The following is a 24,902-nucleotide window of genomic DNA, read 5'->3' as shown; positions in this document are numbered from 1 at the left end:
CACAAATGGTATAAACTCAGTAAACACAGAACAAGTTAACTAGAATTTCCAACATTTTGAAGAAAATGGATGACCATATTAATTAAAATAGTCAGTCAAAAATATAAAAAGAAAAAAAAACATTAATAATACAAAGCTGCCTTTCAGTCCAGTAATTTACAATCAAATATTCTAAGAAAGGAAAAAAAAAGACTTAGCTGCCATGGAAAGCAGCCAGCAACTCTAGAATACTTTTCGATTTGAAATAAGACCTTAACAAATTATCATGCAACTTGATGAGATCCAGAGGTTAAATGAATCACAGATTTGATCTCAACAAAATGGCTTACAGTTCTGTACCGGTGAGCAGCCGGTATGTTGGAACAAATTATTTTAAACAACTTTCCAAAATGAGTGGCTGGTGCGGACTATCTGCATTACACCCACATAATGACATTTAAATGGGGAACAAAACAACATTGAATAAATAGAGGACAGTTATGAAAAGGCCCACGTGAAAGTATATTATGACATGCTAGAACTGCCTACCGTTACAGAGTCAGATACAGGTGTAAGATACTTTATCAAATGTTTTGAAACTTTTTTCTTTTTGTCTGGACGGTACGTCGGGCATTATGCAAATAGTCCAAACAGCCCCCCAAGCTACAATTTCTACACATTTCAGTTGAAAAAACAAAACAACCCTTCTATTTACAACTTTTACAAATATTAACACTGAAGCCTGGACAAACACTAAGCTGTACATCATATTTACAGAAAACTTGTGAAAATAACGATTCATCACAGGTACATATACTGCAATCTGGGCAGGTTAATACCGTGAGGATCAAACAAACAATGAAACAAAACAAAATAAAGCTCATTTGCACGAAAACAAAAAAAAGTAAATAAATAAACGACAAAAATTTACAACTGGAAATAGGCCCACATACTTGTAGGCAAAGGAAGCTCCTTCTTTGGAGGCATGTCTGCCACAGCCCGATTTGAAGTTTGAAAGCATTCCGTAATTAAATAGCAGAACAGGATCTCAGACGGACAATGTTTAACATTAAGAAGAGGAAGATTGACAACTCTAAACACTGACGGAAAATAGAGAGACCCTACAAACTACTAACAAATAGTGTTACTTATTGCTGATTGAGATTCGTACGCTGTAAAGGGCAGTGGCATAATAATACAAAACTTACGCAATCGAGTTCACTGTTCAACGTTCAGCTCAGGTTCAATGAATCCGAGCTAGCACCAAAAAAACGCTATCCATTTCAAAATGTGATAAGCATTGCAGTTACTATTGAAGTGGCGCACAGGTAAATGAAAGTCCACAAATCACCGGCATGATTCCGTTCCTTCCGGCCGCGTGCTGCACTAGGAGTGTGGTCCTGGCCACCGAGGTCGCCTTCTAGGCTCTCGGCGCCGAGAGGACGAGGGCCACGACGTGCATCTCAGTACACCGGCGTGGACATGTAGGGCCCCCTGGCCGGGGGGCTGTCCCCAGGGTCCCCGTGGTCCGGCGGGGGCCTCGGGGGGTGGAAGGGGTAGTCGTACAGGGCCTCTGGCAAGGCCTCTGGGCCGTGCGCGGCGTGGTGGGCGTGGTGCTCCGGTCGCCGCCCGGTCCCGAAGCGGGCGGCTTCCTCGTGGCCTTGTTGGCCCAGGAGGAAGACGCCGGCCGCGGGCCTGGGGGCGAGGAGCTCTAGCTACAACTCCGTGACCGGTATGGGCTTCTGCAGGCTGCCCATGTAGTCCTCGGGGTCCGAGAACGTCTTCTGGTACTCCTGCTCCTTGCGCGAGATGGCGCGCTTGTTCCACCGGTAGTCCTTGAGCGCGGCCCGTATCCGGTGCCTGCTCTTGAACACCACCAGCCCGATGAGGGAGATGATGACCAGGGCGCCGCCGCACGCCATGGCGATGACGGCCTGCTGCCGGCTGTCCAGGCGCGCCGCGCAGCCCAGCCGCTCCGCGTCCAGCTCGTCGAGGGGCTGCGCGCGGAGGGGCAGCGGCGACGCGCACAGGGTGGGGGCCGTCTTCCAGCGACGCAGCAGCTCGGGCAGCCAGCGCAGGCCGCAGCCGCAGTGCAGCGGGTTGCCGGCCAGCTCGGCCGAGTGCAGGTCGCGCCACGCCACCATGTCCTCGGACACGTGGGCCAGCTGGTTGTTGCGCAGCGACAGGTGCCGCAGCTTGGTGAGCCCCGTCAGCGCGCCGTCCATGAGCGCCGTCAGCCGCTTGTTGGACGACAGCTCCAGCGACTCCAGGTTCACGTTGTCGCGGAAGGCGCCCTTGTCCACCGTCTCCAGGAACGGCGCGCTCGACACCTGCAGCTTGCGCAGGTTGGACAGGCCCTGGCGAACAGAGAGCAAGGCGTTAGAAAGGCCGCGCGGTTTTTCAACAGTCTCCAGAGATATTGAATCGACGGGGGAAATATTACTCCGGAGCCGGGTCGGTTACGTGGCGTTACGTGGATTAATGGACGGGGCCCGCCGGGCTGCGCTAGGGCCGCGTGTTGGATTGCCTATCAGCACCGGGGCTGCACCCCGAGGGGCGTGAGAGTGAGGCCTCCGCCGCCGCCACTCCCCCGCCCCGGCCGCGTTATGAATCACCCTGTACAAAGGTGTGCGCCTCGCCCCGCCCGCCTCACGGCCAGGCCTCACGGCCAGGGCGCAGGCCGGCCAGCCCGCCCGGCCCATCTCGCCGCTGACGTGTTGATTAATTCGCCCTGCAGACTGATTCCGAGGCCCGCCGCGTCTCTCTCGCACCCACACGGAACGCCCCACGAGTGCGAGAGAGACTCTCACGGGCAGAGTGGCCGTGGGGCCCTGCACTGGCCTGCACCTGTCCGACGGCCGTGTCCGGGACTCACCTGGAATGCAGCGGCGGCCAGCACGGGGAAGGGGTTCTGTCCGAGGGTGAGCTCCTCCAGGCGGGTCAGGCGGCCGAGCGCGGCGCTGGGCACGGCGGCCAGCTTGTTGTCGGCGAGGCTCAGCGACCGCAGCACCGCCAGCCCGCGCAGCGCGTTGACGCTCACGTTGTTGAGGCCGGCGCCGGCCAGGTCCAGGACGGCCAGGTTGCCCAGGCCCTGGAAGGCGTCGTCGGGCAGCGTGGAGAAGGCGTTGAGACCCACGTGCAGCTCGGCCAGCCCCGCGCCCAGCGGCCGCAGCGCCGCGGTGGGCACGTGGCGGAGCTGGTTGTCGTCCAGGTGCAGCACGCGCAGCGACACCAGCCCGTCGAAGGCGCGCGGGTCGATGCTGGCGATGCGGTTCTGGCCCAGGTTCAGCTCCACCAGGTGCCGGAGCTGGCCGAACTGGCCGGGGCTCAGCTCCATGAGGAAGTTGCCGCGCATGCTGAGCACCGTGAGGCTGGCCAGGCCGTGGAACGTGCCGTTGTCCACGCCGGAGATCTTGTTGTGGTCCAGGTGCAGCTCCAGCAGCTTGCGCTGCGCCTCGAAGGCGCGCAGCGGGATGCTGACGAGCTGGTTGTGCGCCAGGTCCACGTACTGCAGCTCGCCGTAGAACTGCAGCGCCGCGTCCACCGTGCGCACGCGGTTGTAGCGCATGCCGAGACGCTGGATGGACGGGTTGAGCGTGATGGGCACCTCGTCCAGGCTGGCGGACTCGCACGTCACCACCAGCGTGTCGTCGTCGCACTGGCAGCCCTGCGGACACATGGTCTGCGCCGCGGCGCCCGCCAGCGCGGCCAGCAGCGCCACCGCCAGCAGCATGGTCTCCATCTGCAACAAGAGCGCGGGGAACGGTCAGGACGGGGAGCCACATCACTGGGAATGAAGACATGGACGATGAGGCGGCCAAACTCAATGGCATTTTCCGCGACTTCCACCCTGGAGTCCGCGAGTCACGAGGATCACGCACGGGAGCTGGAGGTCGACGACATGCAAACACGCAAACATGCAGAACGGACGTGGCGTATTTGAACGCTCGCACCGCCGAAGCTTTGATCCCGACAACACAAGACACCGACACTGCGATGTAAGTACGCGGGGGTTGCGCGATGAGTGAAAACCAACAGAGAGAAAAAAGGCGACGAAAAAAAAGATTAACGACACCGCAGGAAGCACGCGTGCCAGTGGCCCGAGGTGGCGGTACTTTCGCCCTCTCGGCCTCTTCCCTCTTCCCCTGCCGACATCCGCACCGTCCGCACCCCAGCCCAGCCCCAGCCAGCCGGGCTGCAGGCCGATGCCGAGCCGGGCTCCGTCGCTCTGTCTCTCTCGCACCCACACGCCGCCCAGGCAGCGCGAGAGAGAGAGAGAGAGAGAGAGAGAGAGAGCGACGCTGTTCGGAGCCAGCCCGCTGCCCCGCCCCGACGCAGAGGGGCGGCCCGGCGGCCCGGCGCTAGGGTGGAGCGGGCCGCGTGCGAAGCGGCGTCCCGACACCGAGCCTCCCTCTGTCTCTCTCGCTCCCACGGCGCCGGGCGGCACGGCTAGGCGCGGCTAGGCGCCTCGGACGCAGCCTCCCTGATGAGGACAAAGGGCGCGGCGTCGGCGCGGCTGCAGGCGATCCAGGAAGGGATGCTGGGACGGAAGGAGGGCGAGGGGAGGGGGGTCCCTCGAGTTGTGCCAACCCTGCCAACCCTCGACCGCATACGTTCGCGCAGTGAGACTACCCCGCCAGGCCGCCACCGCCATTACTTACAACTACCGTGTAGTACGGCCGGCATGGCAGGGCCGCCGCGCCGCCCTCGACGGCGTGCTCGTGCCGCCGGCCGGGCTAGAGACCCTCCCCGTCGAGGGGCCGACGGGCCGGCCGCGCTGAATCGAGCAATTCCGCGTATCGAAGCGGGAATAAAAGAGCCGGAAACAGCTCGCGCGGGGCGGGGCGGGGCGGGGCGGGGGGCGGGGCGCGGACAGACGCATCCACGGCGACGGCGGTGCAGCGGGGAGGGTCTGGAGGGACGACGGCGTCGCATGTCGCCGGACCGGATAGAGGCATAAAGACACCGGATAGAGAGATGGCATGGCGGCCGCCCCGACGGCACTGGCGGCACTGGGGCACGCACACACTCGCTCCTTCTTTTGCACGTGTGCCGGCCCTGGTGGCGGCAGGCTGCCGCCCGGCAGGGCGGCCTGGCGCCGAAGCCATCGCGCAAAAGCACGCAAAAGCGTGTCGACAGGCCGTGCATCATCGGAGCCCTTTTGGGGGCGGCTCCGCCAGGTAGGGCGGCATGCCCTGCAAGGCCAGGACGGCCAGGACGGGGTGCGCGTAGGGCAGGATAGGGCAGGCCATGGGTCCAGAGTCCAGCCCGGCCAGGCCATTAGAGTGCAATCAGCGAGCGAAGGGCCGGGCTAGCGAGTGAGAGCGAGCGAGAGCGCCGCAGGGAGCAAAACCCCAAACGGGTCGATAGTGCACGCCCCATATATATCCACCACGGCGCGGGGCGGGGCGGGGCGGGGCGGCCGGGCCGACGGGGTCCTCGAGCAGTTGCTGCATCTCCCAGGGAACGCCATATGGCCGGCAGAGGCCGAATTCGAACCGCCCCTCTCCCTCTCTCTCTCGCACCCCAACGGCGCGCCCCGTGAGTGCGAGCGAGACAGCGCGCTGGCCGCGGCACCCCATCCCCCGCCGCAGTGCGTGGCGGTGGCGGCGGCGGAACCCCTACTCGTCGAGCCGACCCCTACCCGGAGTTTGGCGCTAATGCGCGTCCAGCGGGGGGTCGAGAGACTCGCCGAGAGCGTTACGTCGAGTGCGGCACTGCCGGGCGATCTGCCACTCCACTGCAATCGTACTCGCCAGATGAGGCCGCCGCCGTCCCGCGAGGGTGAGCCGCGACCCGCGGCGACCCTTAGGCCGAGGCCCAGAGCGGCGTCCAGTCAGGGACGGAGACACTCTCGCCGATGAGCGAATAATGAGAGGCACGGCCACGTTGCCATGGCGACGGGTTCGGCCGCGCTGGGTAGCCGATCTCGATCATCACGATGCGCGGGGCGTTTGTAAACACTTGGCGCATAAGGCGGGCAGTGGCAGATGGGACCGGTCACGGGGCGACTGGGCCAGGCAAGGCAAGGCTGCCCACGCTCGCCGCTCAGCGATCTATCCCAATCTGGTCTATCCGCCTGCCGCCCGGCTGGCTGCTGCTGCGAACGGCGCCCCCGCGAGGCCAGAGTTCAGGCCATGAAAAACTTATCAGCCCCAGAGCGGCATTCCCCGCGCCGAAAACAACAAAGTCACATCACCGCCTCTCAACAGTGTGGCCAACGCGGAAAAATATATCGCGGGAAACGCGGGTATTCGAACCCGCATCCCCAAGCCGCCCCCGCTTCCTTTGTTGTTGTGTGTATCGCGCGGCCCATCCCGACAGTCGACGTGGTCGCTCCACTCTCTGCGTGTCTCTTCCACGCCACCGGCACGCCACATGGCGCCAAAAGTTATTCTTTTGTTTCAGCGAGCGCTCCAGTTTGAAGACGTGCAGGAAGCGCCACCCCTCGCCGCGGGGCCGACGCGGCGCCACCCCGACGTCGGCCGTCGGCCCGGGGGCATCGCCCCGCCCCGCCCCGCCCCGCCCCGCCCCGCCCCGCCCCGCCCCGCCCGGGGTCAGGAAGGGCGCAGATGGATGGATGAGCCATTTCACAGGGCGGCCACGCGCCACGCCCCGCGCACCCAGCGAACAAAACGCAGTGCTGCCACTCGAGCGAAAACATGACAAGCCCGTCATCATCCATGCGCATCGCGGAGCTCCGCGAGCTCGGCGCATCCCCGCCGCGTTGTTGCCCGCCCGGCTGCCCGGCATTGCCCATCACCCGGCGCATGTTTGCCAACTTGTTCACTTGTTATGGCCGCAGCAGTCGCACCGGGTCGAACACGCCACTGGCCGCGGGCAGCGCGGCCCGCCCCGCCGCGTACTCCTGTCAGGCTAACTCAATTATCGCGGCGTGCGTGAAGCGCGCGCGGGACGAAGAACAAAACGCGGTCTTGGTGGTATTTGAACCCGAGCACGAAGAGCCGTCGGCGATGAAGAGCGACGACGACGCTGATGTGATTTGAAAGGTCAGCGGCACGGCGCGGCCGCGAAGGCCATGCCCTTTCCGCCATTCCCCGGCGGGGTCAAGCGACCTACGCGTAGCTTAGCGTGGACGCCGAGGAAGCAGGAATCCCGTCGGGGACCGCGTCGTGATCCCGAACCGAAGTTCCGCGCAATTTTTCATAGCGAGCGCACTTCACTGGCCGGCCGGGGGGGGGGGCACTGTTTGCGAACAGCGCTCTCGTCGCTCTGCCTCTCTCGCACTCATGGCGTGTCGTTCGCGTCCCCCGGGGGTGCGAGAGAGGCAGAGCGACGAGGCAGCCGCGCTTTCCGCCGAAAACTAAGGCATCAATGGCCAGCCTGGGCCAGCATGGCCCAGCCCACCTGAGCGGCCCGTGTTCACGGAAACTGTCCCCCGTTCCCATGCAGACCGGCCGGCAGACCGTCAGGCAGACGGACGGACAGACGACCGGAGATACGGAGCCATTCATAAGGTTTCGCACCTCAGTGTCTGCCACGGCACTGCCACGGCACTGCCACGGCCAGGTCAGCGTCGGCCGCCCGGGCGAACAATGCGAGGCGGACAGGCACCTGGAGGGGCACCCAATCCAGGTGACAAGGATGAGCAGGAAGGCAAGGAAGGCACACCGAAGGCGAAGGCAAGGTAATTTACCAGAGATTTACGATGGCCCAAAATCCAAGGCCAGTAAGGCTCATTCTAAACAGCGCCTCGTCAGGCCGTCTCTCGCACCCACGCCGAACGCCTCGCGAGTGCGAGAGAGACGGAGGGAGACGCGCCGTGAAGGGGACGGCGTGTCATTCATTCTGGGAACAAGGAAGGAAGGCGAGCGGCCGAAGTGGAGCAGTTGCCTACACTGCACCGGGACACAGTGGGCCAGAAGACCGGTGGAGGCAGCCAAAATTCTGGACGCGTTTTGAGCTCCAGAGTCGCTAGACAGGACTCGAACCGAACGTGTGACCCCACCAATGGATTCCTCGTTCGGAGAGCAATCCATTGGTGGGGTCACACGTTCGGTTCGAGTCCTGTTTAGCGACTCTGGAGCTCAAAACGCGTCTAGAGCTTATTAGGCCGCCTCCACCGGTCTTCTGGCCCACTGTGGAACGCGGAGTAGAGCAAGAGGACGAGGACGAGGAGAAGGAGCGCGCGTGACACGAGTCATCGGGGCCTGTCAGTAGTATATCAGCGATAAGCAAAGTGATGTCGCGCTGTCGCTTAGCCACGCTCTCCCCCGCCCCCTCGCCGCCCGAAAAAGAGGCATCCAAGGTGCTGGCAGTGAGCTGGCGATGACAGCGTCATCTGGAGAGAAATGTGACAACCACGGCACCGAGGCCCACGGAGAAGAGCGAAGAGAACGTGTGCTGAGTCCCCAGGCGAACTCCTCCTGTCTCGTTTCGCGTGATGGCGAAGATAGCTCGAGCAGAATGCCATTTACGCATCTGCCACAGGGGCACACCAGGGACCCAGAGCGTCTTACGGTGTAGAGCCCGTCGACGTTTGCCTTGGCCTCGGCAGTCCCGGGCGTTCTTTGGACCCGCCGGGCGCCAACCGCCACTGCAGTGGGACTGCGATCAGGTTGGCCAACCCAACGAGTATTCATGGGGAAACGGTCACTGTCGAAGTAACGAAATATGCAGCAGGCCCTGGCATCGCTATGCAGGCCTGGCAGGGCCCCGGCGGCTCAGGCAAGGAAACTATGCAAATGAAGTTGCCACCTGGCCGCCCCGCCCCGCCCCGCCCCCTTCCCCAACCCCTTACCTGGCCGCCAAAGCTGCCGGCCCAGCAGGTGCAGGAGCCTTCGTTTTTTTCCCTGACCGGCTGGCTCGGCTTCTCTGGCCAGTGTAATAGCCCGAAATCCCCAGTGACCGCTTCGGACATAAAGCGCGCCGTCGCAGCATCGCGCAGCCCGCGGCGACCTGGATAGGCAACCCGGGCGACGTGCGTGTCTGGCGGTGGCCTGCGGCAGGCGCTGGAGCGTGTCGGCGTCCGAGGCCCGCAGGCCCGCGGACAAAGGCCAGGGGGCCAGGGCCAGGCCGGGCGAGCGCGGGGCGCGGAGACGCAGCGCGGTTCCGCGGCGGCGCTAGCGCTCGGCTAGGCCAGGGCGGAGTCGAGGGAACTAACCTCACTTTCCTGCGACGACTTGCTGTTCATTCATCCGTGGCGGCGGCCCGCGCGGACGGCGCGTACTCCAGGACGACGGGCTCGACGAGGGCGTTGTGGCGCCTGCACCGCGGCAGCAGCATTCCACCACACTGCTTTCACGATCTTGACGCACTCACTCCACTGGCACTCGCAGCACTGCTGGCGGTCCGCCCCGCCACGGCATGGCCTTATCTTATCACGTCACTACACCTTGGCGTTGGCTACACCTTCCTCACGGGGGCTACGTCCACGACCGACTGCCTCCTGTCATTCTCACGCCACTGCAGGGCACTGCAGGGCAGCCTCCTCCTCCGCTCCGTTTGGCGCACACACACGCCCGCACGCACACACACTGGCGCTCAGGTAGACGATGATGGAGGCTGGGAATCTAAATTGGGATGGGGTCCAGGCGGCGGCACGGCAGCTGCACGATCCCTGTTGTTGTGGCGGCGCTCGGCCTACTCGGCCTGCTCGGGCTCGGCGCGGAGCGCTGCGGAGCGCTGCGGAGCGCGGACGGGGCCTCGATCGAGCGACGCGGTTCTCCCTCCCTCCAGACTGCGCTCTCACTCACTGAGCTCAGCCAGCTCGCCGCTCCGCTCGCCCCGCTCGTTGCTGCCGACCCAACCCATGCGCCGGCCCGCTACACCGCCGAGCCCAGCTTCACGTCCACGGCGTCTGCGCCGCCGCCGCCGCCACCGCCCCCCTCCACCCCATCACAACACCCAGCGCCCGCGACGCGGCCGCGGCCGACGCTAGGGTGGCCGCCCGGCGCGCCGACGCCGAGAGGCAGCGATTAGCCATGCCAGGTACTGCGAGGTACCAACAGGCCGAATCCGCAGAGTCGCTCTGTCTCTGTCGCTCTCGTGGGGCGTACGGCATGGGTGCGAGAGAGAGCAAGGCGGTTTCGGTAGTCATTATCCCGAAGACGTCTGGAGCCGCTGGGCCGGCATGCCAGGACCACGTCATTGAGGACGTCGGCGAGGAGGCGCCGGCGGATCCGGGGCCTGCCCGTCAGCAGACTGTGTCCGAGAGTCGCTCTCGTCGCTTTGTCTCTCTCGCGCTCATGGGGCGTCCCGCCCAGGTGGGAGTGTGGGAGGGAGACAGAGCGACTCTCGAAATGAGTCTGCGGGCGAGTCAGGCGCCACCAGGCACGCGAAAAAGGGTCCGGATGCGACGGAGGGCCGAGAGTGAGGGTTCGCAAACACAGGGCTGGGGTAAGTGGGGACCGCCATTGCAATGCCTCAATTATTTTGAAATCATTTTCGCTGTTTCGGCCACCCAAAGCAGAACACTTGTAGTCCCATGACAGCAGAGATTAGTTGCAGACACCTGGGGAGGAGACGGCGGTGGAGCCGGCGTCACCGACGGGCGCTAGGGTTGCCACCTGCTCAACCCTTCCGTCGCGAAGCACGGCGCGGCCGCGGCGGCCCGAGGTGCGAACGGGGGGCAACCCTAGCGCCTATAAAACAGCCGTCCGGCGTCTCGCTCGAGCCGAGCGGCGTCGAGTCCAGCCGAGCCGTGGGACTCGTGGGAGCCGAGCCGAGCTTACCCAGCGCGTTCCTCGTGGTCCCTCGGCTCCGGCTCGGCACGGCTCGGCCCGTTCGGCCCGTGCTTCGCAGTGCTTCGGCACGGCTCGCTCGGCGGCCGAACACGGCGTCGCGCGGCGTCGGAGTCGAGTGGGGCGTATTGACATGTCCCTGCATACATTCCAGGATCCTGCCACCCTGGCCATCCTGGCTCGCCAAAGGATCGTTAGGGGTGCATTGCCCCGGACGGGGCGGGGCGCGGCCAGGCGCGGCCCGCGGTCCTGACCTCGACGAGTGGAATCAGGGAGGCGTCCAGTTGACTGAGCGTTGCCCGTATGAAAACGAAAAGTACGCTTTTAGGACGCTTTTAGGACGCAAACAGGACGCTGCAGGCTGGACTCGTACGCTTTTGGTGCGCAAACATGCGTCCTAGGACGCTTTTAGTCTCGAAGACGCGCGAGACTTGTACGCGGATAGGCCCCTCCGTTGGGTACTAGGGCGCTAGGAGTCCCGTCGTCCGCGCCCGAGGAGGGTACTAGTCCGCTTTTGGTACGCTCGAGACGGACTAGTGCGCGGAAGGTACGCTTGCAGGTGGGACTAGGGCGTGAAGAGGGCGCGCTAATGCCCGCACGGACTAGGGCGTTCGGAGTCCGGCCCTTGTGCGGCCTCTTCACGTCCTAGTCCCTCATGCAAGCGTACCTTTAGCGCACTAGTCCGCAAGTGTTCAGGGGTTGGTGATTGAGTCATCGAGTGTTAAATGTTCAATGTCGTCACTGCCCTTAGCGCTTCCAGCGCCTTTACTCTCAATCGCAATGCTTCTATAATACCTATTTCAACTGGTGTCAATTTTGGTCAGGCGGTATATTTATCCTACCCTCGAAGAACACAGTGCTCAGTGATTGACATTTTAACGCTTTTCACATGGTTCAACACCAATACTACTATGAATCTCTTCCACTGTGCAGGGCTGCTGAGGACAAGCCCATTTCTGGTTCTAGTTCCACTCCTTGTTTTTAACTTGACGCGTGGTAAATGCGAGGGGGCAACCACATTGGATGTTTGGGGACACAATATTTCTGAGGGCCAAAGATTTCGTCGGATTTTGCAAGATTTTAAGCAATATTCCGCCCAAACTTAGCTTGTTTTTGGTCTTTTTAAAGGCAAGATTTCAGATTTCCCAGAGATTTTTAGCGCTTAGGTGACAAGATTTCTGGAGTGGTTGCCCCTTGGATGTATCTGTTCTATTTTGTTTGAACCGTACAAAATTTTACGTCTACGAAATATTTCGTACATATTTGTATGCGACACGTGACCAGTCATACTAGATGCCAAGTTCTATGCAAAGCAACCACCACGTTGAAAACCGCACCTCTCTACCTTGAAAGGCGCGCCCGCCAGAGAGGAGGGAAGGGAGCGCGCGCACTGCCTGTGCGCTGAGCGCGCCGCGCCAGTGAAGAGGCTCGCCTGCGGCCCCGGTCCCCATGTTCCAGGTTAGCGCAGTGGTCACCGTCCTCGACATCGAAGAGCCAGGCGAGTCATCAACGCAGCAGTCCGGGGATCGACTACCACTGAAGCCTGTGTCTCAGCAGCTGGTCGGGGCGGGGCCCGGGCGGCCCGGGCGGCCCGGCGGCCCGGCGCTGGCATTCTTTTGGCGGGGATGCGTCAGGGGACTAGTCCGCTTTAGTCCCGCGCAGCGGACTGAAAGCGCCCTAGTCCCGCGCGGACTAGGGCGCGCGGAGGGCGCTTTTTGGGCGATTCTGTCCTGTTTACGTCCTAGTCCACCTGGAAAGCAGACTGAAAGCGAACAAGTCTGAGCCAAGGTCAAGCGTCCTGTTTGCGTCCTAAAAGCGTCCTAAAAGCGTACTTTTCATTTTCATACGGGTGAGTTCACACGCCCTGAGTGGACTGAACATAGGTCACTTCAGGGTCCCTTTACTCCGAGTAAACACAGGTGAAATCACTCGCAGCACGGCGCCGCTCTGCGCGTGAGGCGGGACGTGATAATGAGCCTGGCGGACCTTAGCACCCAACAGCAACAACAGCATGATGCACAAATGTGGACGCCTGAAACAGCGCCCTGACGAGTGGCCTGTGCCTCGGAGCAGTCGGCGCCCAGGGCCTTCTCCACGGCCTTCTCCTCCACCTCCGCGCCGTCCCGGCCAGACAGCGCGCTGACTGCAGACTGACTCCGAGAGTCGTTTTCGTCGCTCTGTCTCCCTCGCACTCATAGGGCGTCCGGTGTAGGTGCGCCAGAGACAGAGCGACGAAAACGACTCTCGGAGTCAGTCTGCTGGCTGGGGCTGGCTGGCCGACCGCCCCCTCATTATACCCCTCTCCTAGGCCAGATAAATAAGTTACGCCCGCCAGGCTGACGGCCTGCACGGCCTGCACCGCCTGCATTGTTGTGCAGCGTATCATTATTGTGGCCGCCATTTCCCTGGTGCCGCCGGGCCGGCCAGGCCGCCCGCTGCCGCTCGTCGTCGCCGTCCTCCGGGGAGCGCGCCACCAGCGCCTCCAGAGTCCGGGGCACCGTAGGGCACCGCGGCCAGGCCGCCCAGGTCGGCGATGACGGGGGACCGCGATCTGGCGCTGGACCGTGACCGTCAGGCCGCCTACGTCTGGAGGGACCCCAGCGGCCTGCTCAGGGCCTTCGAGTTCGAAGGTACACCATCGGCCGTCCCTTATGGGTGTGAGAGAGACAGAGCGACGGAAAGGACTTCCGGAACGAGTCTGATGGGCAGGGAAGTTTTGGGGGTGGAACACTCGGTGGAACACGGAGGTTTGGCCGTGTTTGGCCCTTCGGCCGTTTGTCCCTTTAGGCGCGCTCGGCCCTACTTTCACGTTTCGGCCCTCTGGGAGGCTTCCCAACAGGCCAGTGCACTAGGCGCTACCTGACACACTGCCCTCGCTCGTTCGCACTGTGCGTGCACTCGTTAACGCCCACGCGTGTATGTACAGCTAGGCCGACCCGACCTACCCCTGGCGAACAGCGGCACCCGTTGACGGCGGCGTGCTTCGACACGTCGAAGAGCGCAACGCCCTGCGTCGTCCCGGGTTCAATCCCCCGGCCGTTGCCCTTGCCGCGCCGCTCCTTGATGAGCTTTTGAAGATGGCAATGCATTGGCGCGCGCGCAGCATCCACAGCATATGCAGCTGGTCTGTCTGTCCGTCCGTCTGTCTGTCCGTCTGTCTGTCTGTCTGTCTGTCTGTCTGTCTGTCTGTCCGTCCGTCTGTCTGTCTGTCTGTGTGTCTGGCAGTCCGCCACTCGGCGCCGTTGGAGCAGGAACAAGGACCGGCTTGACCCGCGGGGCCCGCGGGGGTCACGCAGTCACGTAGGACCGGGTAGGACGCGGGCCCTGAGGACATTCCAGGACAGATTAGGAACGCGCGTCGCGGCGTCGCCAGGACGGCGCTAGCCGTTTTTCCAGTGCAGCCACGACGCAACCACAACAACAAGGGTCAGCGAGTGGTTCCCGCTACGAGGCGCCCAGGAAGGGCACATTAATTGTACGGTTGGGTAACGTCGCGTTCGTCGTGTTCGTCGCCGCGACCCAGTTGCGGACCGCGTCTGTCACCCCGTTGCCCGCAGTACGCGGAACACCGCGGCGACGACCCACAGTGTGCCAGATCGGTGGAGGCGGCCAAAACTCTAGACGCGTTTTGAGCTCCAGAGTGGCTAAATGGGACTCGAACCGAACGTGCGACCCCACCAATGGATTGCTCTTCGAACGAGGAATCCATTGGTGGGGTCACACGTTCGGTTCGAGTCCCATTTAGCGACTCTGGAGCTCAAAACGCGCCTAGAGTTTTGGCCGCCTCCACCGGTCTGGCCCACTGTGCGGCCTGGCCGAACCTAACCTCACCGCGGGTCGCGGCTCGTCGTCGTCTCCGTCCTGAAATCGGCTGCCGGCGGCGGGCGACTCGCAGCCTCTTTCCGGAAATGCCTCTCATATGCGATGTGTGCTCGGTGACTTACGTGATGACTTGCGGCGGCGACGGCAAACTCGGCGTCCAAACCCCCTCCGGCTACGCTCGCCGCGCTCGCCCGACCGCGTTCCTTTTCTTCCCGCCCGATGCCGGCATTGTTCGGCCCGTCTCTCTCGCACTCACGGGGCGCGCCGTACAGGGAGCGAGAGAGACGGTCGCCACCTGTAAGGCCCGCTCGCTAATGACGGACAGGCAACCTCACCCGAGAGTCGTTGTCGTCGCTCCGTCTCTCTCGCACCTGTACGGGGCGCCCCGTGAGGGCGAGAGAGACGGAGCGACGAAAACGACTCTCGGAATCAGTCTGCTGCAGAGGATCATTACAGACATCTCCATAAATTATGCGCTCAAACTAGTCGTGCATCATAATTGTAGGCAAAATTTCGTTGGGTAATTGTTGTTCAAATAGGGTTAACTGGCGCACCGTCTGCAGAGGACACCCCCCCCACACACACACACACACCTCTGCTCCGAAAAGTGAGGTCTGTCGTTAGTTCTAACCTGGTTGCTGTAGGATGGACGAAAGCACTTGTCGACACAGTACTTGTTGGTATTCTTGCCTACCGTTTTGCGCAGTGGCCGCCCGGTTCGGCTTCGGCAGTGTGCCGCCGGCGCCGCTCCGGCAGAACAAGTGAGTACACCCCTTGTTTACCTTTGCCAGCGTTTTAGGCCGAGGCGCGGGATTCACGGCCTTCTTGTAGTGCTCTGTCAACAATGAGGCGCTCAAACCTCGACCGCGCATTATTACGAGGGCTGGGGTAATTAAGTCTGGACCAATCAGAGCGGCGATTGACTTGGGCCACTTGGAAATACAAACTAAATTGGGGCCGCTGCAGCGCGCTGACACTGGCATTGAAATTGATGGTCAAGCGGTGTCGTGGAAGCGCGCGCCTGTGACTCAACAGAAAAGCCCTTCGTGGGTGCCGGCCGGCACACCGAGAGTCGTTTTCGTCGCTCTGTCTCCCTCGCACTACGGGGCGTTCCGCATAAGTGCGAGAGAGACAGAGCGACGAAAACGACTCTCGGAATCAGCCTACAGGGCCGGTAGGCATGCCTCGGTAGCCGGACAATGGCGGGAGGGCCGTGGTGATGATTCGGTACCAAAGCAAACACGGCTCAAAGGAATTTCTCGGGGGCTTCCCGGCAGGATTCCACACGCTTTCCGGCCACAAGGACCGAGCAGGGCGGGGCAGGGCCCCAAGGACCGGCGTCCGTGAAACCGAACTAAACGGAAAGCATCTCGAGGCATGTCGCACACTGTAACCTCTGATGAGGAACGCGCGCTCTCCGTCAGCCTCCCTAGAACGCCATTAGCCTCGCCAGACGTCTTGGAAATACTGCACCCCGATGCATTGACAATCGCACTGCCGCTCCGATTGACACCTCGCGAGGGGGCGGTGACCTATGCGTCTGTTGACTGACACGTGTCTTGTGTTGCAGACTGCGCCGTGAGAGAGAAAGAGACAGGCCGCGCATCGATGCCGTGATGCACACACACACACACACAAACACCACCGAGATATCTCGCCGGTCTCACGGCTGGGGCACGAACGCCACCGGTGTGGCTGTGTTTGTCTAGCCCCGCCCCGCCCCGCCCGATGCACACTCCTCGGCCCGCAGTTCGACGAACGGCCGCCGCCACGGTGAGTGAGAGGACGAGGAGGTGAAAGCCTCCCCCGCGGCGCGGCAGGCTGTGCGTTTTGGGGGGCTAGTTTGCCAATCTCCTCGAGAAACAAAAAGGAACCCATTCATTCCGCGTGGAATAAAAAGAGAATCGGAAGAGGGGGTTTCCGCGAAAGGGGGCGGGTGAAACTTCGCTGAGTTGTTTGGCGAGCCCTTATTCCGCAGCAAACACTTGTAAGGGGGTGCAAATAAGGAAAGCAAAAACAACAGCAAGACGTGGTTACGACAGAAAATGGTCGGGAAAAACAACAACACACCTGACACCTGACAGTTTGGGAGCGTGTCCCAGCGGGTCGGCGGCCAGTCACGGTCCACGGCTAGAGGCTCACAGTGTAGTGGAACAGTGGGACACCGCGCCGCTCATGGAGGCTGGATGACCTAATATCTAGGCTGGGCTGAGCAAACAGCTTCCTCTCAGTATTCTTACGGCCGTTATATCATTTGCCGCCGCCATGCAGCAGACTGATTCCGATAGGGTGGTTTCTCTCCCGCACTCGCGTCTCGTAAGAGTGCGAGAGAGACAAGCCGCTGTGAATCAGCCTGCAGCAGCCCATGCTTCATCCTTTCCGCCTTTAGACATTCCCAGCCCATCAAACCTCCCGTATGGCCGCGACGACCACGACGAAAACGGCGGCGGCGGGCGGGTCTCGAACCCGGGCCCCGTGGCCGGGCAGCTGGCTCTCTAGCCGCTCGGCTATGTTGACCGTCGCGCAGATCCCGTGCTGCTGCCCGTGTACTTGGCCTTCTTCCTGAGCTACCTGGGCGAATGGCTGCCGTTCGGCGCGTGCCGCGGCTGCCTGCCGCTGTGCCGGTCCCAGCTGGTGCCGCGCCCCGTGCCGCCCGAGGCCGCCGCCGGCCTCTTCAACCTCGGCATCCTGGCCGTGTCCATGAGGATGAGGATGTTCCCGCGCAGGATGTGGCGACGGCCGCCGCAGAGCCTGTTCCTCGTGTACAAGGTGCGCGCCCTGTGCCAGTATGGCGGCCCAAAGTAGTCAAATGGAAGACCTTCAGTCTTGCTGGACACTTGGACTCTATCTCGCTGCGCAATGCTACCAACTTGCCCTTGCCGAGGGCGACGCGGCGTCGCCATAGCCATGGCTATGGCGTCGCTCCACCGGATGTGCGCCGTAAGCAAGCCCGCATGTAAACACCCGCACAGCGACGCGGCCTCGCTCAGATTCCTGGACAAAACGCGGCAAAACGGCAGTAACGAATCCCTTTCTGTTCCCGCAGTTCTTCATCAGCCTGTTCATCTTCGAGATCAGCCACAGCTGTATCTTCAGGGCGGTGGAGCGCACGCTGTACGAGGGCCTGCCGGCAGCCTGCGAGGCGGTACGCCAAAACAAAACACTGCGTGGAACGTGAAACACGAGCCGGCCGCCAAGGCCAGATACCAAACCGACCACTGGACGCGGGGGAGGAGGTGTATTTTTAGAGGTTCAAACATTTTTTCCCGCAGTAGCGAAGTTGGCGTACTGGGTTCTCTGAAGGAAGTGCTCCGGCTCGGCTTACGCCTGCAAGCAGCGCAAGCAGCGCTAGCACGAATGCTGGCCGTGTGCTGGCTGTGTATATGAGCGAGAGACGACTGTTTGCTGTCTGTCTGTCTGTCTGTCTGCCTGCCTGCCTGTCTGACTGTCCGGTTGATTCGACAGTCGTGTCATTCATAAAAAGCGCGTGTGAATCGGACGCTGGGCACACGTGCGTCACAGCCCCATGGACAGCAGCCGAAATTTCGGGTTTTGGCGCCGTTTTGGTTTGAGGTTAGGTTAGGCCTGCCGACCAGGATTCCCGCAGCGCCGCATTCCTAGATCGCGAGGAAGATTACGCCGCACGTGCACAATGACGCCCACTGTCACCACGCAAAAAAAAAAAAACGAAAAAAGGAGAACTGTGTGCGGGAATAATCAGCAGCGGGCGAAAATAAAAACTTTCGAGACGGGAGCGGGCTGCCCGCTTTTGTTTGAGGAGCAAGTGAGGTGGAAAGGAAAGAAATAAAACGGGCAATTTATTAAAGGCGGTGGACCGTGGAGGTGACGTCTCCGCGTCTTAATCCCGGCCGGACCCTCCACCACCCCGGCCTGCCTGCCAGTGTCTGCCCCGGCCCCTCCAACGTAGGCGCGCTTTGTCAAATATTTGGAGTCGCGCTGTTTTGGCAGCCATTTGGCTCTGTCCGCGTTTGCACCAAGACTCCTCTTTGGAAGGCGGTCCACGCCAAACGGGGGAAGGAAGGACTGCGGAGATAGCCGTGGAAAAAGTTGGGTTGCATGCGGGTCTGGGCTGCTGCGACACACTGGGGGCACAAAAAAAGTATATTTGGACATGATACTGGTTAGAGTCACTGTTGTAAACATTTACCAAAAACTCCCTTCCGGAATAAAATTAGATTAGATCTTGTAAGAGCCGCATGACGTGCGACAAAAATATTTGTATGAAAGGAAAATGGTTTTCTCTTTGCAGATGACTGTGGTTGGCGGCTCTTATCTTGATCTGCAGTGGCTTCTGGAGTCCGTCTGCAGCCTGATAGAGTCGGACTGGGTACGCCGGCTTTGTTTTGCCAAACCTGGAAACAGGTAAAAACCTCGACCGCCAACGCTCGGTGTCCGTGTCTAGGTGGTGTGGCTCGCCATGTACGCCATGTCGGGGGCCTTCTTGTGGTGCGCGCTGTCCGCGGCGCGCTTCAACACGCTGTCGCAGCTCAGCAACCACCTCCTGCTGGCTATCGGCACGTCGGCCGCCGTGGTCTACAAGGCCCGGGCCGGGCCGCGCTGCGCCGCCCAGTTTTGGGGGTGACGCCACACCGACAAGCTTTGACGTGACGCCAAAATAAACATCCAGTCCAGGTGCAGCACCGGCCCGACAGGCCGACAGGCCCGACGACGCGGAAACGCTGACGACGCCGTCGCCGGGTATTGTTCGCGAGGCTCGGAGATGGTGAATCAGGGGATGACTCCGCCATCGTCCGTCCGCCGCGGACCACGCCGTCGTCGGTGACATGGTGACCACGCCAGTCAACTGATTTTCACTCTCGGATCGTCAAAGTCGGCGGCGGCGCGTCTCCGCACCCCTTCCATCCCTGAACCGCCTCCATCCTTATTAAAAGCGTCCGTCGGCACGTTGCCTGGACGTGACGTCACCGTTATTTATCTGCGTGCACTCCGCGGGGCCGCCGCAGTGCCTGCACTGCAAGGCATGCGTCGTGCGGCATCCTCGTTGCACAACGCGGCCTGCAGGCTGCAGCCACTCCGAAGCAGCGGTTCGCCGCTCTGTCTCTGTCGCACTCACGGGGCGTCCCGTGGGGCCCGTATGGGGGTGCGAGAGAGACGGGGCGGTCCTTCGGAACGGCGCGGCGCGCCACGGCAGGTGGACACTTGCACCGCGGCACCTCGTATATGTACTCGCGCGTATGACCCTGACGCTGGACTGCCTGCCTGACTGCGTGATTGCCGTGCCTATGCGCACAGTAAACACACACACACACACACACACACACACACACACACACACACACACACACACACACACACACACACAGAGGCGTGCGCACAAAGGATACGAACGCACCTCCCCGTCCACCTGGAGCAGGCCGTGCCCCCCGTGGTGCGGCCTGTCGCGGCGGTGCACTGCCTCGCCCCGCCTGCCCCGCCTGCCCTGCCTGCCCGGCGCGAGCGCGGTTGCATTTCTATTTACGTGTTGGTGGTCGGCCGGGCTGCTCGGCCACGCCCGCGTCCGCGTCCTCCGTGTGGTGGTGCTGCTATGCGCTCGGAGCGCGCGTGACCCGCTCTCCACAACACCATGCAGGCCGGCAGGCAGCACGCACGACCCCCGGCGGCGAAGGGGTCCGCCTGGATCCGTTTCGAGTGCACATCCAAATGCACAATTTGAACGGTAAACGGCTTAGCCCATGCCAGGATAATCGCCCTGAAAAATAATTAAATAAACTACATGGACAAAAAAGTTCATAAATAAATAAGTCCGACACTAATCTACTTGCTTTTACGGAAACCGTCCAACGTCGTACACATGGGATGAAACATGTTGCCCGGAGCCGTTACTTCTCTCTCAGTCCATAGCAGGGCGTGGCCGTGCGGTGAACTCGTCTCTCTTTCTCTACAGTGCAGTAGATCCCCCGAGCACGACGCGCGCGGCTCAATACCCACTCGCGAGAAATGAAAAAGAGGAGAACACGATAAATAATTCATCGGTATAGAAAGATGAGTATTTGGCACGCGCTGTGGCGGCCGGGCCCTCCAGGCCTGCCAGGCCTTCCAGGCCACAAACCAGCTCATAAAGGGGTGTCCGGCACTCCGCGAGGCGCAACGCCCTTGTCGAGCACCCACTACTGGAGCACCAGCAGAGCGAAGGGCAGCGGGCCGAAGGCGTCGCCTGTCTCCCTCGCACTCACGGGCCGTGCCGCGGAGCCGCGGGGGTGTGAGAGAGACAGGCGACGCGATATAAATCAATATTACCGAGGCGGCTGACTGCCTTGCCCTACCCGCAGCGAGTCCGCGAAGAGGGCCAAGAGGACCGCCACGCCGCGCCGCCCCGCCGGCCATCCGCCGCCTTTGAGAAGTGACAGCCCCGAATTCAATCGTCCCAATCCAATCTTTTATTACTGCAGCGGGCTGACTGCGACCGCGTCGCTCCGTCTCTCTCGCACTCGCGGGGCACCCCGCTCGTGTGCGAGAGAGACAGAGCGACGGGACCCATGTTCGGACTCGGCGGCCGCCGTCCGGGATATTGCGACGGTCGGCGGGTGGCTTGGTGGCTCCGGCTTGTATCTCTCTGTCTCCCTCGCACTCGCGGGGGAGGGGCAGCACCAGCAGCAGGGTCTCTAGGCACGCGCGGTGGGGATTTGCACACGAGGGGAAACCAAGTTCCCATCATTTTTTGTCCCGCGGCTTCTTGCTTCTCGCGTCTCCGACGGGGACGGGGCGAAACTGCCGCCAAAAAGCGATTTCACTACTCACTGAGGAGTTTGAAAGTGAGTCGTTTTCGTCGCTCTGTCTCTCTCGCACCTTTCCGGGACGTCCCATGAGTGCGAGGGAGACAGAGCGACGAAAACGACTCTCGGAATCAGTCTGCAGTTCGTATTGGGTTCCGCTGATTGGCCCTCCGCTTAGCGGCTGCGGTCTTGTTTCGCGTGAATTAGCATCGTCACCGCCACCTCGGCCGCGGCAGTGCCGTGGCAGTGCCGTAGCCACCCCATCTGGTGCCGCTCTAGCTCCTGCTCCACCCCAGCCACAGCCAGCCCGCCACCCACCGCTGGATTATGATTCATTGCCGCTATCTCCTGAACTTGATACGCGTAGCACCGCGTAGCACCGCGTAGCAAGCCCCGCCGAGAGATAAGCGAGCGAGGCGACCCTCGGATGCTCGCGGTGCTCTCTCCCTCTCTCTCTCTCTCTCTCCCTCTCCCTCCCTCTCTCCCTCTCACTCGCTCCCTCTATCGCTGCAAGACCGACGACCTGGGTCGCGTTCCGATGGTCCTCCTCCGATCTGACCCAATAACGCGCGCAGCCGCTCAGCAATGCGTTTCCTACGGCCCACGTTCGCTCTGTTCCTCCCGCACCCAGAGAGAGGGAGAGAGAGACAGAGCGAGGCGGTCCTAATCAAATCCCGGAAAAAGGCGAGCACACGGCGACGGCGGCCGCGCTCGGCCACTGGGGCCGCGGGGCCGGACTCCTGTGCGGCAACACTGGCGGGCCGGCGGCGGGCCGTAACTTGGAGGCGAAGATGAGTAATGGCTTTGGCGGCCGTGGCGGCCGTGGCGGCCGTGGCGGCCGGGCGCCTCATTGGCCGGCAGAAGGTCAACGAGGACGACGCGACGCCGCGACGCCCTGGCCACTGCAGTGGCGACGCGGCGACGCGACGCATCATCGGCAATTATCACCTTCAATAACGACGCCGTCGTCGCCCAGCGGCGCGCGCTGGTGGATGGCCACCCTAGCGTCGCGGCGATACACCGTGCGGCGCGGGGTATCGCCGCGGAGCTAGAGTGGCCACCTGCGCGCGCCGCACGGGGTAGCGCCGCCAGCGCCGCACGCGAGCGGAGATACTCCGGCCGCGCGGTGACACGACAGCACGGGGTATCGCAGCGCGGGTGGGCCCTCCTCGCGTGGGGTATCTGCGAAGCGGTATGAGAAACGTTTCGTTCAGAAGCGGCGATACTCCGGCCGGCGGGAAGGCGGGAACGATTCAACTCGACCGGTGTGTCGGCGACGTCACGACGTCGGGAGAGGCGAAATGCAGGGCCATTCATCGAGCTCTCGATCGAGTTCTCGATCGAGTTCGTCGATTGCACAGGACGGAATCGCAATGAGCGACGGGCAGCAGGCAGTAAGTCCACAGCATTTTTAAAACAAGGAACTTCACTCACCAAGGCTGGTTGTAACGCACTGCAGCCGACGAAAGGGAGCGCAAAGGCAGTAAATAAAAGCCAAAATCCAGAAACGACATTCGCAGGATTCGCAGCGTGCCGTCGTGAATGAATGGCGTGTACAAACACGGGTTGGTGCGTGGAAGTACAGCGGGAATACTTCACCTCTGGAATGCACTGCTGCTGCAGGGTTTGTCTGGCGCCCGTCTGTAACGGGTTAGTGTGTGCTTGTGTGTATGTGTGTGGCCAGGAATGGAATTCCAGCCCAGCCAGCGCATGTGTGCCAGTGTGTGTGAGAGTGTCCGTGTGTGAGTGCGCGTGTACGCGCGGACAGGCCGAGGGGTGGCCAGCTCGCACTGTGCCGTGTGGTTTGGCGGGCCTCGGCGGGCCGCTGGTGGGCCCCACCCCGTCGGCGTGGCGGGGCGTGGCGGGGCGTGGCGGGGCGAGGCGGGGCTGCGCGCCCACCCACCGCCACCCACCCCCACCTCCAGCGTGGCGTGGCGCGGCGCGGCGGGGCAGACCGGCTACCCGCTGGCCAATGGGGGCGTTGCAATGGCTGAATCAATGTCCTCGCTAGTAACAAACAAAAGCGGCAATCTCTCTCGCTCGCCACTCGCTCTCTTTCTCTCTCTGCCGCCTCTTTCTCACCCCTTTACAGCCCTACTTGGCCCTTTAGGCCCTTTAGGCCCTTTCGGCGGTCGGACCGCCGCGGCCGCCACACTGTGTTTCGTTTGCAGTTTGGGGCGTCTTTTGTGGCAAGGCGGTGGCGCGGATGCACCGCCCGCTGCAACAGGCAACGGGATTGACGACCAAGGACGAAGGGCGAAAGGCAGAGTCGCTCTGTCTCCCTCGCACTCATGGGGCGTCCCGTGTAGGAGCGAGAGAGACAGAGCGACGAAGACGACTCGGTGAACGCGCCCACGGCGTTTGGCGGAGTCTGAAGGCGGAGATGGAGAAACGCTCACCTTGTAAAGCACAAGGGAGAAAAGGGAGCTGCCCCACGTGGCGGTCAATGGTGGAGCACACAACCAGAAGGGAAGAGCACCTTGAAAACAAAGAATGAAAAAAAGAGCAAAAAACAGTAGAACACGAAGGAAAAATAATACTACGTAAGGCATTTGAACATATAAAAATATAAAATAGCAACATTAGGAAAGAAATTGACATAAATTTTCTTTTTGAGAAGAAACATGGACAGAAGTCGGAGACAAAAACAAAGCGAAAGCGCAAAGAAAAAGAAAGAGAGAGAAAAGAGGAGAAAGGAGAAAGAAGGGAGACACCCAAGAGACAGAGACAAAGCGAGCCGCCCTGCCGAGCCCTGCCGAGCCCTGCGGAGTGGTGGCGGCCTGCAGGCTGACTCCGAGAGTCGCTTTCGTCGCTCCGTCCCTCTCGCACCTCCGCGGGGCGCCCCATGAGTGCGAGAGAGACAGAGCGACGAAAGCGACTCTCAGTGTGGTGGCGGCTGTGATGCTGGAGTAGCACTGCGCGGCGCTGCGGTGGGGAATGACCCTATTACTGTCGCCAGCATGTCATCTTGAGGCCGGCCTGCCCCGGCCGCCCCGCTCGGCCTACCCACCCATGGGACGGTGACAGGAAAGAGGGAGGGTGGGGCGGCGCGGTGCGGGTGACCCTGCTGCTCGCCGGCCTCGCCAGCCTCGCCGCCCGGCCGACCCTCCAAAATTTTAATCAGTGTGGCCACGGGCCGGCAGCTACGATGGGCCCTCGCCTTCATTTCAGTAATCCCGGCCATCCCCCCTCTCCCCCACCCCCACCCCCTTTCCCCCAGTCCGCGCGGCGCGCGCGCACAAAAAAGTCAATATCTTTGTCGGAACAAATGCCGGCTCCTTGTGGCGGAGGACGAGGACGGTCGCGTCTTCTTTATCCGGAATGAGCTCTCGGCCGCAAAATGAGCGCCGGGCCCGCCAGCCCCGCCGGCCCCGCCGGCCCGAGACAGAGTCTGCCACTGATAGCCTGGCTCAGCAAAGGCGACGTCGCCCTGACGGACGGACGGACTGACTGACAGGCAGACAGACAGACAGACTGACAGGCAGACTGACAGGCAGACTGACAGGCAGACTGACAGGCAGACTGACAGGCAGACTGACAGGCAGACTGACAGGCAGACTGACAGGCAGATGGGTGCGAGAGAGGCAGAGCATCGAGACCCTCGGAACCAGTCTGCTGGAAGGGCAGTTCTTAGCGCCGGGTG

General features: G+C 61.7%; 2 protein-coding genes across 2 annotated transcripts; one reads left to right on the top strand and one right to left on the bottom strand.

Moving 5' to 3' along the window:
- Positions 1–1,567: 1,567 nt before the first annotated feature.
- Positions 1,568–9,656, bottom strand: LOC117639437 (chondroadherin-like protein). The gene is made up of 3 exons (XM_034375085.1): positions 9,104–9,656; positions 2,855–3,721; positions 1,568–2,336 (listed from the first exon to the last, which is right to left on the bottom strand). Exons 1-3 carry the CDS (start codon positions 9,131–9,133, stop codon positions 1,695–1,697), a joined length of 1,539 nt encoding a protein of 512 aa, XP_034230976.1. The 5' UTR covers positions 9,134–9,656; the 3' UTR covers positions 1,568–1,694.
- Positions 9,657–17,210: 7,554 nt separating this feature from the next.
- On the top strand, positions 17,211–19,107 carry LOC117639675. Its single transcript, XM_034375551.1, has 4 exons — positions 17,211–17,273; positions 17,551–17,649; positions 18,775–18,852; positions 18,928–19,107. Exons 1-4 carry the CDS (start codon positions 17,211–17,213, stop codon positions 19,105–19,107), a joined length of 420 nt encoding a protein of 139 aa, XP_034231442.1.
- The last annotated feature ends 5,795 nt before the right edge of the window (positions 19,108–24,902 follow it).

Source organism: Thrips palmi, unplaced genomic scaffold (genome assembly GCF_012932325.1).
Source record: "Thrips palmi isolate BJ-2018 unplaced genomic scaffold, TpBJ-2018v1 HiC_scaffold_11, whole genome shotgun sequence".
Classification (NCBI taxonomy): domain Eukaryota; kingdom Metazoa; phylum Arthropoda; class Insecta; order Thysanoptera; family Thripidae; genus Thrips; species Thrips palmi.
The sequence above is the reverse complement of the archived record's forward strand: the minus strand, read 5'-3'. Positions and strand labels throughout refer to the sequence as shown.